This window comes from Drosophila simulans, chromosome 3R (genome assembly GCF_016746395.2).
Source record: "Drosophila simulans strain w501 chromosome 3R, Prin_Dsim_3.1, whole genome shotgun sequence".
Lineage (NCBI taxonomy): Eukaryota > Metazoa > Arthropoda > Insecta > Diptera > Drosophilidae > Drosophila > Drosophila simulans.
This window is the reverse complement of record NC_052523.2, coordinates 17,848,199-17,862,536: the sequence shown is the minus strand read 5'-3', so window position 1 is coordinate 17,862,536 and position 14,338 is coordinate 17,848,199. Positions and strand designations below refer to the sequence as shown.

The following is a 14,338-nucleotide window of genomic DNA, read 5'->3' as shown; positions in this document are numbered from 1 at the left end:
TCCGATCCGATCCTATCCCAGTCGTCCAACCGATCGCTTGGGATCGACGGATCCGACAGATCCCCATATCCTCGCAGCGGGTGTTTTTTGTAGTTTGCAGTGGTGAAGGGGGGAGGCATGGGGCACTACCCAAAGGGGGCAGGCACGTTGCAATTGTTTGGGGCGCACTTATTCTTATTATTATCATTAATATTGGCTGCAGCTCCCCAAAGAGTCGCAAGTCGCTGGCCCTCGGGGCTTGTTTGTATGTGAAATTATTTTTGATTATGCAGCAGCCGCAGCAGCGGCAACAACATCTACGGCAGCAACATCAGCGGTCCAGGCTGGTTGGCCAACAGTAGGTCAGTTCATTGCACGCCAAGATGGATTAGGCCAAATCAAGACGAGAGTCGAAAGGAACAGCGTGAGGGAAACTCTAAATAACGATGGGTTGGAAGAATAGGCAATGCTCTAACATCAAAAAAATCATAACTAAGTGATTTGATCATTGCATTTTCCGTATTGCAATCAAAGATCAAGATCAGCATAATTAGTTGCTTAGACCCAGTTATTATGCAACTCTATGTCTGGAATTATCCCGCAAAGTGGTAGCTGCCACCTCAAGGCAGGGTATTTAGTGATCGGTGGATGGCAAACATAACCAAACCCGATCGATGGATCGCTGCTTTGGCCGGATCGCTGGCTGCGATAATATCCATTTGATTATCCTAATAACAGTGCTTTAGTGGCGATATTATATGTACGTGTGTCTGATTATAGAAATTAGCAGAAGCAGCAGCATCAGAAGCAGACGCATCACCAGCGGAACGACCGCAACATGTTTGGCATCTTGGCCAGACTTTTCCCAGTGCAATGCCTCAATCAAATGTGGTTATTGCTTTTCCCGATCTGCTGTGCCCAGTTCACACTTTTGCACCAACGACACAAAGATCCCCCATATATGAAGTCGTCATCGGATCGATTCGGTTCGAATCGCTTGTATGTAATTTGCCAAGATCGAGGGAAATAATACCATTGGTCATGCCAAATTATATAGTCGGAGGATGGTTGCATCTTTCAGCCCGTTGCCAAATCAATGTCCGATGCGCACTTTAATTGGCATGGCGAAACTTTCAATTTGCCAGCCGATGGTGTTGGCGATATCAGCGGGCTGTTAATGTTAATCCCAAGTTATATATGCGAGTATATATGACTCACAGATTACTCGTTTCTTACTCTTCTTTTTTGTGTTTACTGTTGCTGTTGGTCGTATAAAACAATTCGCTAATAAATCAAGCTGAGTACACAGCAATTAAAGTTGCAAACTTGAAACAAAAAGAACGACATTTTTTTGCTGCCAATGTTATTGTTGTTGTTGCCCTGGCGGTATGCAAAGCTCGTGCTGGTGGAAAACGCTGCCCTTGGTCGTCTCCAGGCAAAAAAAAAAAACAAAAAAAAAAAAACAAAAAACAGGCTGACACGTTCTACACAGCAACAAAAACAGCAAGAGCCACAAAAGCGGTTAAAAAACAACATTTTGAAGCTTTTGGCCTGCGCTTGATTTCTTCAAACTGACAGATCAAAGCCTTAAAAGCCGCCGCTCTCTTTTGGCCCGTTCTCCTCTCGCACTCCCTCTCTCTTGGACATTTCTATGGCGTTTTAAAAGCGTTTGACAGCGCTCAACGCTCTCAGCGCCTGTCCATCTAAGCCAGATCCGAAAACCGTATTCCGAAACCGAAATCCCCGGCTTAAAGCGCCTTTTAATTGCAATCGAAGCTGACGCTTGACGACGACGTGAATGACATAATTAATGTATCTGAGTGTACAGATACATATATACGGATATATATATAATACGTAGGCTGGTTCGTGTGCACTTAGCCGGACGTGTTGGACATTTGAAGATGACAGCCAAACAGGTGAAGCCTGAAGACCAGAAACCCGAAGAGAAAACCAGAGAGATGAAATGGCTTCAATTAGTAAAATGCATCAGCTGCCGGCCAAGTTATCATTTCGGCCATCGCATCATTTAAATTTCAATGTGAAAGGACAACAAAGCAGAGCAGGGTGGTGCTGGCGGCCCATCTAGATAAGGCCGAAAAAGGATTTTCCGTTCTCTGTCTCTTTGGTAAATTAAATTCACACCAATGCCGGCAGAAAAGGATTGGTTGGGATGGGATTGGATTAGGGGTGAGAGATGCTGGGCGTTCTTATCAATCGATGGAAATCAAATCCGCAAATGAGTGAAACGAGACTCTTTAACCGTTTGCCGAGCAACTTGTGTGACTTGTCAGTGGATTTCACTCGATTATTCTTACGATTTTGACGATTCTGACGATTCAGCTGATTCAGCTGCTTCCTGCCAGCAAGGACCAGGAACAATCAATCATGCGAACGGCCAGGACGAGGCAATCCTGCCGCTCAGAAGGAGCCCTCCTGCGTGACCCCTCGATGGCACAATGTCTGCAGGCGGTGGCTTAATTTATAGCCAGAGCTACCCTCGAGAAACAAGGACTTTTCTTTTCACCTGCTCAACGGGCGATTTGATGTTGTTGTAGGCGCGTGGCTCCAAAATGCGGTCAAGTGTCTCTCGGCGGCGCTGTTACACCTGCTCCAAAATTGGAAATTGTTTAAGCATGCAGCGGTGGCAGCAACAACTAAGCAGCAACCAACAACCAACAACGGGCCATAAACTATAACGGATTCCAGTTTCAGCCACCACCGCCAGCGAGATCGGGAGCTCGGCAGGTAGGTCAGTTTTGGCTGCTCGAAGACACCTTGATAGTTATAGATGTGCACAGGAAAAAGAAATGGTATCTGCGGACCATGCTACTTAAAGAAAATTGATCTCACCAAGTATTCATTATTTAAAGTGTGAAAATACGTTTTATGAGCGAGTTTAGGACCAACAAAGCTGTTTGAACTTTTCTTGCCAGTAAGGTAACCATTCTGTTTTTCCAGTGCACCTCCAACAGTAGCCGAAGTTGAAGCTCGAAATTGAAGCTGAAACTTGGGTCTCTCGACTGCTTAGCATTTTGCGCGCTTGTTTGTTTTAATTATTTCTTTGCTTTCTGCAGTTGCGTGACTCCGACTGACTGACTGCGAGATTGCCCGCAGGACTGGCTGACTGCCTGATAGACTGACGGACTGACGGACTGACTGATGGAATGGCCCAGTGAGTGAGTGAGTGACTGACAGAGGCAGGCTGCATTATTAAGCGCAAACTGCACCGCCGCTGCCATCTATATTATTAACACTTTATTTGCAGCCCCCGGATCAGCGTTGCATGCCAGCTTATCATTAGTCATAAGTTGTCAATTGTATTTATGATAATGCGTTTAATAACTCAAGTAGCTGGAGCAGCAGCAGCGACTTGTAAGTTATGCCGTTGCACAACGCACCGCCCTGGAAAATATATGTTTTTTTATTACACATCTTTTTTGTTTTTGAGGAATTCTCTGCCTTATTAATTGCTTTATAATTGACGTATTACCAGGCCCGAGCTGCTGCGATGGGACGGGAATTTCTCTCCAAAATAAAAAAAAAGGAGTACCAAAGAGGAAAAACAATGAGAGCTAACCAGTTAACCAGCTTGTTTGGGCCAACGTGTGAATTACGTGGCCTGGCCCAGCTTTTGCATACGTGCCACAATGTGGTTGCCACAAAAAAAGTACAACAAAGTAAAGGCAGGGAAATGGGAAAACACGTTGACAACAACAAGCGCGGCAATGGGAGTTGCAACTTGGGCTGGGTCTGAAGTGCGCCATTTTTGTGGCCATTTGCAGTTGCAGGTGGTGGGTGAGCGACAAAAATAATAAAAAAAATATACAAAAATGCTAATAATGCGGCTGCAGCGGCACAAAAAGGCGCGTGCATTGAACTGGAATCCTGGCCACGCAATGCCAACTTTAACTTTAATTTCAACTTCAACTGCAACTGCAACTTATGCAAATGCAACGGCAGCCTGTCAGCCAGTCAGTCAAACCGCTTGACAGTTTCGCTTTTTCGCCGACTTTGGGCTAATGAGCGAACACCCCATTTACACATAGCCAGCCAAAAAGGATGCGCGAATCCTGTCCAGAAATGCCTGCGGGCGCACTTATGACAGTTCGAAGCGTCAGCGAAATCATTAAAATTGACAAGTTTTTATATGACAAAACCAAATTTGGTCACTCAAAGGCAGCGTTTGAAGTGATTGCGCGAAGTGTTTTGCAGTTCTTCGCTGACAAGTTGCTTTTGCTGTTTGCCGTTGGCTCCAACTTTTTTTCCGGTGAGTTTTGCTGCTTCTGCTGCTGCTGCTGGGATTGGACCACCGGCGGGCGCTGCTTCACATGTCATAAATAAGAACGCGTTGACATTTATCACAACAAAGGGCCAGTGAGCCAAAGCCAGCGAGCCACACAAAGACAATGGGTCAGAAAAGTGAAAAAAGCGCAACTGAAGCGGGCAAAACGTTGCATAAATTCATAAGTCTCGCAAGCTCGAGAAATTCAATTGATGCGACCTCGAGTCTGGGACTCTTGTATCCAAGTTGCTGCTGCTGCTGTTGTGTCCACTACTGCTGGCATATTCGCATATTAATAAAATATTTTATTAAACACACGCGCCGCCAACAAAAGATGATGGCGATGGCGATGAGAGGATGCCCCGGCTAAAAATTATGCTAAACAGTTTTTGGGCCCCCTAAAAAAGGCTGCAAACGAATCGAGAATCGTGATGTTGCTCCTTCGGATCTTGAATGCTGCACGCGCATTGCCAACAAATTTTTGGCGGCGTCTCTTGCGACACATATTTCTGTGATCCGGCCAAGGGAATCAGTTGTTTTCTTTTTTTTCACATTATTGCTCTTATGGTTTATTTTTCGATTCTCTGAAACTGGTTTGCCGCACAAATTTCGACTGCTCTGCGAACAGGGCAAACATTGACAAATGTTAATTAGAGCGACGTCATTTGTTAGAGCCCATTACAGGTGGTCCGATATTGGAGTTCTCGGTAAGATTGTTCTATTTCGATAGGTAAACCTTGCCTTTCTAGGAAGCAATTTGCCGGGGAGTACAATGACTCTGTCTGATTAATACGACCAGAATGCCAGTTCGAGTTTGATTTGCTTATCCCGGCGAGATCAGCGCTAAAGATCGGCACAGGCAAATGTCGCAAAGTCATTTGTAAACTTGACACTGCAATGGGACCACAAGCCAAACACGGCTGCACAAATGTATTAGCCACAATTTATCAGCAGCAGCACACAAATGTTGCCGCCGTCGTTGCAGCAGTTGCTCCTACTGCTGCTGCTGCATTGACAGCGGGGGCAGCAACAATGCGCTAATATTCAATATTGTAATTGCATTCACAAATCGTGCCGAGGGTGCTCGAAAAGCCCCAAACAGGCAACATGTTGCTGCCGTTGCTGATGCTGTTGCATCTGCGACTCCTGTTGCTGCTGGTGCTGCAAAATTAATGAATGCCGCTGTCCGGGACTCTTTGTATGGCCAACTGACCGCTCGCTGTGTTAGACAAATCACAACAACAGCAGCAACAGCAACATGTTGCTGCCGTGCGTAAGCTTTTGTCTCGCCTCCTGATATAAATCGCAGTGGAGCTGTTTTTTGATTTAACAAATTAATAACGAGGCCCGGTAGCCGTCTTATTGATGATGCCACATCAGAAGGCATACAAAACCATATTCGCATTCATCGTTATATTTATATGTGTCTATATATGTATATGTGTCGCGTTCCTGGAAATCGCGGCTGACAAATGACAGGCCCTGGATTCTCGGCAGCCAAGACTTCCGGCCCAGTTCGCCAGAAGCAGGCGGCGAGCTTTAAAGGAGCACAACTGGCAGTCGCCATCTTGGCCAGATTGATGCAGCAGCAACACGGCAACGGCAACATTGCAACATCAGGCGACATTGATAGTGATTGAAGGACAGCTGTTCACACTAGGCAAACTAGCCGCAGTCCGGCGAACGTCAAATTAGAATGCGAAACGTGTTGCCAATGGGAATGCTGCTGCTGCTGCAGCGGACAATGCACATTGTGGCGGCACCTTTGGCTCTGCGGCATGCAAAGCAGCCAAGAGCAACATCCACAGCAACAGCAAGAACTGTTGCTGCAGTGCAAATTAATTGAAGCATCGCAAGGCAATGTCAACGACAGCAACATCACGTGTTGCATGTGGCATTTTGGCGTAGGCTGGGCTCCGCCGTTCTCCCCCCCGGCACATTCTTATAATTATGTCATTTAATTAAGCAAAGACAGTTCGCTGTGCCACGACTAATTAAAACATCGCGCCAGCAGCAGTAGTAGCAGCAGAATCAGCATCAGCAGCAGCAGCAACATGTGCGGTGGAATGAATGACCGGCCACTGTCAATGCAACGAGCAATATGTATAACACAAAACAGCAATTCAACTTTGCCGCTCAATGGATCGTACGATGTACCACTTGTACTGGCTGCACTGGACAAGGAGGAATGCTTCCAGGAATTTGGGTCATAATTAATGTGGCATGATTTGGCAAGACACTTTAATCAAGGCGAATTAAATGTCGAGAAGAAGGGCTGCCCCAGTGAGCCACCCAAAAAGTGCACATCAATCATACGCAGCGGTGGCCCAGCTGTTCAATTGCAATACCATAACTCACTTTTATAGGCCATCCACTCGCACACAATTCGCTGAAAACCTGCGCACCGGGATTAAGATTTGCCGCCGAGATTCTGTCCAGGCACGCTATATCGCCATATCGCTATATGCCTAGCTATATTCGCTATATAACCCATAAGCCGTGTGCTTGCAGTCGGTAAATTACAACAACTATTACGGCCCAGCCCCACCAAAAGCCCAGGCCAAAGCCATGGCAATTTCTTGGAAAACTCTGTTGTGTGCGCTTTCGGGCCTGGCCACATGAAAATTTATGAGTGGACAGCGCTTCAAGTGCAACACCTGGTAGCCAGCCTAGCCAGGCTAGTTTCGAGCTGAGCTGCGTCGAGTGGGGCTTTTCAGCTGAACTGCAGGCAAGGAAAGGAAAGGAACGGAACAAAAGTCGGACTCAATGGGCCCGCATCGCATTTGATATCCTTTGTAACGGCAGCCCACTGTGCGTGACATTTGCGTTAAGTGGCTGTGGGAACTTTCGAGCTGACGTTGGACCTGAATACTGAATCTGAATCTGAATCCGAAGCCAAAGCTAAAGCTAAAAATTATGAACAGAAGCCCCGACAAACGGGCGGCCAGCAAAAACTTTTCATTTGCCCGATTTTGCCCGGCCGATAAGCCAAAAAAGTTGCCAACAACAAATGAAAATGCACGACACACACAAATATTGTCAAAAACTTGGACCGCAGATATCGCTATCTCTATCGGGGCATCTATATACCTATATCCCTCACTCACTCGGTGCGAGTGCAATGGCTATATATTCGGGCAGTTCGAATTGCAGGCAAAAATATTCAAACGCTCGACTGGGGTAATTAAAAATAAATTTTATGCTCGAGCTTTAACAGCCGTCGGATTTACGAAACATATAAGAGATAGCAAAAATGACGCAACGAACTGTGGATGCTCTAATTTCGGTTAGTTATTTTAATGGCTTAATTGAAACCTCATAAATTCGGTGAAATGTCTTCAAAATTAAAGTCTTCACGTTTAGAATTAGGAAAATAGCTCATAATTTACCAAAATAACAATGTATTTCACAGCTGGTGTTTAAGTTCTAATCGAAAGCTGATTATCTTAATGGCTGCTCAGAGTATTTAATATTTAAATTATATAGCAAATTCCTTCTTTATTTGCATCATCCAAATACCGCTTTATCCCCAGTGTATAATCATGGCTTAGACAAATAGTGAAATACCAAAACGAAAAAGAGCTACCAAAACAAGAGTTTGTGTGTGTGTGTGTATATTTATCATCGCAAATGTTTGTGAAAAAAGCGAGTCAAGATGAAAAAATGTAGAAAAATAAAACAAAAGCTCAGATAAACACAAAACCACATACACACACTGGAGTCACAAGACAAAAGTTATTGCCAAAATTTTCGGCATGTTTGCTTTTGAAATTTAAATTTCACATTTGTTGTCGTTGGTTTTTATGGCCTGGGCTATCATAAAAATTTCCGACTCACGAGCATGTGAGCTCTTAAGTGTGTGTGTTGTTTTGGGCCATTAAAACTGCATTGGCCTCAGCGTTTAAGCCAAAAAACTAATGCGCCGCCCTAGTTGCTTAATTTGCCACTAATGACAGCCAGTAAAGTTCCAGCCCCTCATAATTGACAACTAAATTGGCCGACTGACAAGGGGGCTTTTGGTGCGGCTTCGGCCCCTTGGCCCCCCATCTTCAGCCGCCCCTGAGATGTGACATATGCAGACTAATGAATTTTAAAATCAACGCTCGCCACAGGTGCCCGTTCGTTATGGAGGCGAGCATGCCACTCCACTCCCCAGACAAACTGTCTGTCAAGCGATTTGAATCCCCAATCCGCAATCCGCAATCCCAGAATCCCACAATCCCACAGACGCGGAGTGCATGAATGAATTACAGCGGCAACTGGGGGATCGCTGGATGGATCAAATCAAGCATCAATAAAGTCGGCATATGAATAACATGAATTAAACATAAATGCAAAAGGATCGCATCGCATCGCATCGGATCGGATCGGGTCGGTTCGGCTTGGATCGAATCATCGTTCAGCTCCTTCAACCGATCTGATTGATCACTTTGCAGTTGCACAGCCTCACTTAGCCAGACATTCCAGGGGCACTACTACCGACTGCACACGGGATTTTAAATTAAAATTTTGCACACTCCAAGAGCAGGAAATAAATTCAGCGACCATGCCGCATTGATGCATGTCACGTTTGGGTGTTCGCTGCGTTTACGTGGAACTGTCAAAATGCAAAGCGCAATAAAACCGAAATAAAAAAAAACCACAAAAAAATCCAAAATATATATAAAACCAAAGCCCGAAAGCTGCAACAACAATGGGCTTGGGCCAGGCTAAGTGCCAAGTGAAAATGGTTTGGGGCATCAACTGTCAAAAGTGACAGCACAGTCACAGTCGTCGCCGCAGCCCAGAAAACTGAAAACTGAGCGCCGAACACTGAAAACAGAAAGCAGAGCCAACGGTGGCTCAAATTGAAAATTAACTTAGCGGAACTGGAATTTTTTTTTGGAGGCGTGTGAACTTCACACACACACAGACAAACACCTGAGCTTTGGTAAAAAAAAGAAAAATAATAATAATAATGTCGTCTTCTTAGTTTTTCGGGGGCCTAATGAGCGCAGATCATTTCTTCTTTTGGGCCGAGGAACAAATTTCAGGCAATTAGGAGAAAAGTTAGAGTTTATATTCTCAGTTGCCGGGCAGAAACTTTAAATGGTACACCCTAATAGAGTTATAAAGAATGCGGAGGAAAAGATGACCAATTTTTAAAACTTTCGTTTTGTTATGTTAAATTTTAAGAATTGCGGGCAGGTACATAAATGGTAAATACTTTTTAATATCAGTCTGTGATCTATGTGGCATTTTTCTAGTTCCATTGTTTTTTGCCTCCCACCAATTTTTTGAGTCCTTATCTGGACGCCTAATTTCATGTTCCAGGGATACAATCTAGCTGCAGGACAACGGCGATTTCCATCGAGCCATTTCGATGGCGGCCCACAGGAAACGCTCACTCGACAACACAAAAAAGGCGCGAAGCAATCGATTTGTGGGCGGTGGGCCACTCGTGGTGGGTGGTAATGCACGCCCACGCACTCCGTAAAATACCAACCAGAGCGGGAACTATCAGAGGGACACACCCCCGCCAAAATACATTCATTAAAAACGCATTAGAAATGACATTAGAACAAATGTCCAAGGGGTAACGAAACCAAAAAAAATGGAAGAAATTACTTAAACACAGCATAAATCGAAATGGTGGTTAAGGTCCGCGGCATTTCCCCCAACTATTGTTAAAATATATATTTGGAAAACTTTCATTGATTTCTTAACAGTTCAGTTGGTTTCTGCTTAAACAATCATTTTTATGTGTGAGTCAGGAAGAAATAAATAGATTTTTCATATGACATTGATATTAATTGCGAAGTATTATAAGAACCGGATTGGTTAAAGGAAAATAATAGCCAATATCTGAATATTGCATTTTCTTATAGAGAGTATTTACAGCTTGAACTTAATTCATGACACCAATAACGTCTCATTTTCGTAGTTTGGAGTGGTAGCGGATGTGTAGTATAAATTTTACTGTGTAATCAGCTCATTTAAATTGGCATTCCAGCTTCGATATTCGAAATGCTCCATTTCCTTCGTATGAGATCACCATTACTTTTAAGAGTGTCGTTTCAATGGAATTCCATTTGTCAACAGATCCCAACTGAACCGTCCAGCTGCCCCAATGAATTTTCCAACCCAAAGCCTGTCAACTAAGTTTTTGAAGTTTTACACTTACTGTGCTGATGATAGCTGGGATAGTAGCGCCGGTGGTGTCCGTTGCTCTCCAGCGCGTAGAAGGCGCTCATGTCGCTGGTGTCCAGTCCGGATCCGCCGCCGCCGCCGAGGGCAGCGCCCACGCCCACGCTGCTGCCCGCCGAGCTAGCGCCGCTGGAGAGGCTGTGGTGGCTGTGGGCCAGGCTGCTACCGGCGCTGCCAAGGCCGTTCGTTTGGGGCGAGACGCCGCCCCCATTGCCGCCGCCCGAGGAGCCGCCGCCGCCTAAACGCGGACTATCGTACCAGCTGCGAGCGGCAGCCTCCGCTGTTGAGGTCATATCCATTTCGAGTATAATCTTGAATGTTTTTCTGTTCTACCGGGGGGCAGGAATCGGGCGGTTCTGTATCCCTCTGCGGTCGGGTGGTCTTCGCTTTTTATTTAGCTCTTCGTTTAGTGATAGCTATGCATTTTTCATATACAAAGAACACTCAACTCAACAACTCTCTTTCTCTATCTGTGAAAGTCAAGAAAATGTTGAACAACTTTAGCAACTGAAGTTGGGTGTCTGCTGTTGATAAGATTTTAACGGTAGCCGGCGTTATCACTCACTCTCCCTTATCGCGAGCTTTACATTTTTTGTTCAATTGTTTTTATGGCTTTATGGTTGCGGTACAGTTATACAGGATAACCACGAGTTGATTTACGATTGGACTTTTGAATTCCACGTTCTGTGTAGTGCAGTGTGGGAAATAAGGTGGCTAAAACTACGAAAAGCCAACCGTATAGAATAGTATAGTATTTTCGCATTCATCGGATTGATTGATGACCAAGATCCCGCCCAGGGGACCTAATAAACATGTAGTCCCAACAATTGCATTGTCACAATGTTTACACACCGAAGAACAATAGATCCTGGGGATTTCGGATCTGCGGGCTGTCAAAAGAGGGCGCCCGAAAAGCAGGTGTCTTTGTATTCCCAGATCTTTTCCAGACTTCTGTGTGTGGGCCCAATTAGACGCGATTTAGAGGTTTATCGAAGAGCTTCAATTGCTTACTGGCATCTGTCGGGGGTTTCTTGCAGACAGGCGAAAGAGTCATATCGCAGAGACAACGACAACACTTCTATATTGATTTAGACAGGTAGCCGAATTTTTGGGGAATTTTGGGCTTATCAGCAATAGATAGCATATATGTTTGTATAGCGAGCTGTGTGCATTGCACTCGTTGATTTCTTTTCCAAACGATTATTATCAACGGGAGTTCTGTATTTTTTGTTTTCTATTTGCCTTCATTGTTTGCTTTTGGCTTCGAGAAATTATTAATAATACAAGCCAAGTTGGACCCGAGTTTTTTCGGTGGACTGTATCTTTAAGGTGCCCAGATGCCTATCGTTCAATTGACAATTGCGCTACGAAAAGAACGGCGATAAGGCAACATAATTTGTTACCTCCCGAAGGTGGAAGAAAAGCAAATAACCTGAAAACTCAATCAATTTATCTATCTATCGGCAGCAGAAGCAGCGATAATGAAGTGAAAAAATACGACAAAAAAATGAAAAAAATGAGAAGCAGACACTTTTCATTAAATGTCTTCTTGTATTTTTGTTTTCCTCTACCGCGCGCTTTAGTTGATAGCAATAAATTGATAAGCGCAAGTGCCAGATTTTTGGTATGCGTGTGTCAGCAATTTTTTATTATATTTATACGATTGGTTGCAAAGGCTGATCGCTCGATAAGGATAATGAATTTTGCGCGCGGCTAGCGTTAAAAACTTTTGATTATCATAGATCTCAATTTGTTTTTGAATGATCACTGATATCACAAATTTTTGATCTTACATTTTAAGCACACTGTTTCAATCACTCTGCTTGTTTTTACTGGGTTTTTTTTTTTACAATAATTTGATTTGTTGTTAATATTTGGTACACTTTGATCGCTTTCTGTGTATTTTTGCCGACGCGTTTTTCGAGCTTTCTTTGTTGTTGTCGCGGCGAGACGAGAATCGATAGCAAAATACGAACGAAACGAGCGGACGCACGCCGATAACACGCTTGCAAACACGTCAACAGTTGAAATCGAACTGAACGTACACGAGCGTAAAACAGGAAAGACTGGCGCTGCTTGCTCTCGCACTACCAATACATGCGCAGCGCACCGCAGAAACCCGTTTGCGTGAGGCCCAGCCTACGTGTGTGCGTGTGTGTGTGAGTTGCGTGCGCTAGTGTGCTGGCACATACAAGATGGTCGCGCTGTCAAGCAGTGCTCGCTGCGGGTGAGAGGGAGGCAGCTATACAGCGTTGCTTGGCCTAGCAATATGCCTGTCACACTTTCTCTCACCGAACGCGAGAGGGGCGTGTTTTTTTGTGTGTGCAGGGCAGGTAACCGGTTGTTGTTGTTGTGGCGGACTGCAGTCCGATATTTTTGTTGTTCCTGTTTTTGTTTGCTCCGCTCGAGTGCATCGTTCAATAATCTCTCAGCGGCACGCCTCTCTGCACTTGACGCACACACATAGCCAGACAATCCAGCGTTTTGCTTGTCTGTTCGCTGCGCTCTCAGCTCCCTCCCATACCCATCCCCCTCTCACTCTGGCTGCCACTCGTACTCCCTATCCCCGTCCCTTTCCCACGCCCGCTGTCAAGCAGTGACAACAATCATCGATCGTTCCGTTTGCGATTATGTGCTTTATTTATGGGCCTTAACATGTGTGCAGATTTGTCTGGCGATTTTTGAGTTATATACGCCTGCTGCCAGCCGTCTTGTGCGTGTGCGAGTGGGATGGCACTAGGACTAGAGCCAAATTTGCATAAATTAGCAGCTGGAAATTAAGAGAAGTACACGAACTATGCGAACTGCGAAAGATAGTTTGCTCGTATCTAGATGCAAATTATTAATATGGAGCTCATATATTTTCGCGGCAAGTTGGCTCCTTTGGGGCCGCCCTTGTATTGTACATCTGCTGCGCATAAACAGCTCGCACAAATGCACACAACTCACACAAACTAGCGAACAAGAAGGAAGTCTCAAATACGTGAGCCCGTTTTTGCAACAGTTCAACTTCCATAACTCGTACTTTTAAGTGTCGAATTTTTGCAACTTGAATCATTTTAGATTTTTTAATGTGGTTCTCCCTACAAGCTTTGGATATTTACCTTACATAAATAAATATATAAAATTAGCATATCTTTTTGGTTTAAAATATCAATAAATAAGGAATACAATGTTTTAAAATATTATTAATGAGATCATAAATATCAATATCGATCCATGTTGACTGACATACTGACTTTAACTGCTTCGTCTTTTTGTGGTCAAAAAGATTTCAGTTAAGGACTTAATACTGTTTACTGCCCCCGCATTGAATTTCGCATTAAAATAAATCGTTTTTGGCGCAAAGGGTTAAAAGTGGGGCTGCACCTGTGAACTGGCAAAAAGGATGCTGATTCGTGGGTTTCCAGCGGGGAAGTGCTTACAAAGTGTTCGAGAAAGACAGCTGGTAACTTGAAAGTTTCCCAGGCCGACTTAATTCCACATGAATATTTTTGAATATATTTTTTTGTGATCGCTGGGCGAGAGGCATTTCATAAGTTCATATTGCCGCGATATGAATCTAAACAGATCTGGCCGAGCTTATGGCTAAAATAAACCGTTTGTCAAAGCCCCTGGGCTGACTACCTAAGCAGCAGTTTATGTATGTAAATACCTGTGGTCATAAGATAGCGCTGTTGATAGTTACAGATACATAATTTGAGATAAAGATACAAATCCAACCCGAGACCCAGAAGACAACGAGCGGCTGCCAAAATAAGAAACCTGTAACCAAAATCAGATCAACCAACGGTGCGAACACCAAACACGAGCGACGAACCACAGAACAACCAAAAAAAAAAAAAAAAACAAAAACAAAACCAAAACACAGAAAAGGAAAACAAACAA

At 44.4% G+C, this 14,338-nt stretch overlaps 1 protein-coding gene across 2 annotated transcripts in view; it reads right to left on the bottom strand.

Annotated features, from left to right (window-relative positions):
• LOC6728976 (GATA-binding factor C) overlaps positions 1-12,550 on the bottom strand; it is a 33,704-nt gene extending 21,154 nt beyond the window's left edge. The window contains exons 1-2 of one of the 2 annotated variants that reach the window (XM_039294870.2): positions 12,244-12,550; positions 10,428-10,920 (exon numbers count right to left, since the gene is read on the bottom strand). In XM_039294870.2, the coding sequence (XP_039150804.1) occupies positions 10,428-10,749 (322 nt within the window). In that variant the 5' untranslated portion in view covers positions 10,750-10,920; positions 12,244-12,550. The remainder of the gene's footprint in view (positions 1-10,427; positions 10,921-12,243) is intronic. The other variant, XM_039294871.2, reaches the window with a different exon arrangement.
• Between the last annotated feature and the right edge of the window lie 1,788 nt (positions 12,551-14,338).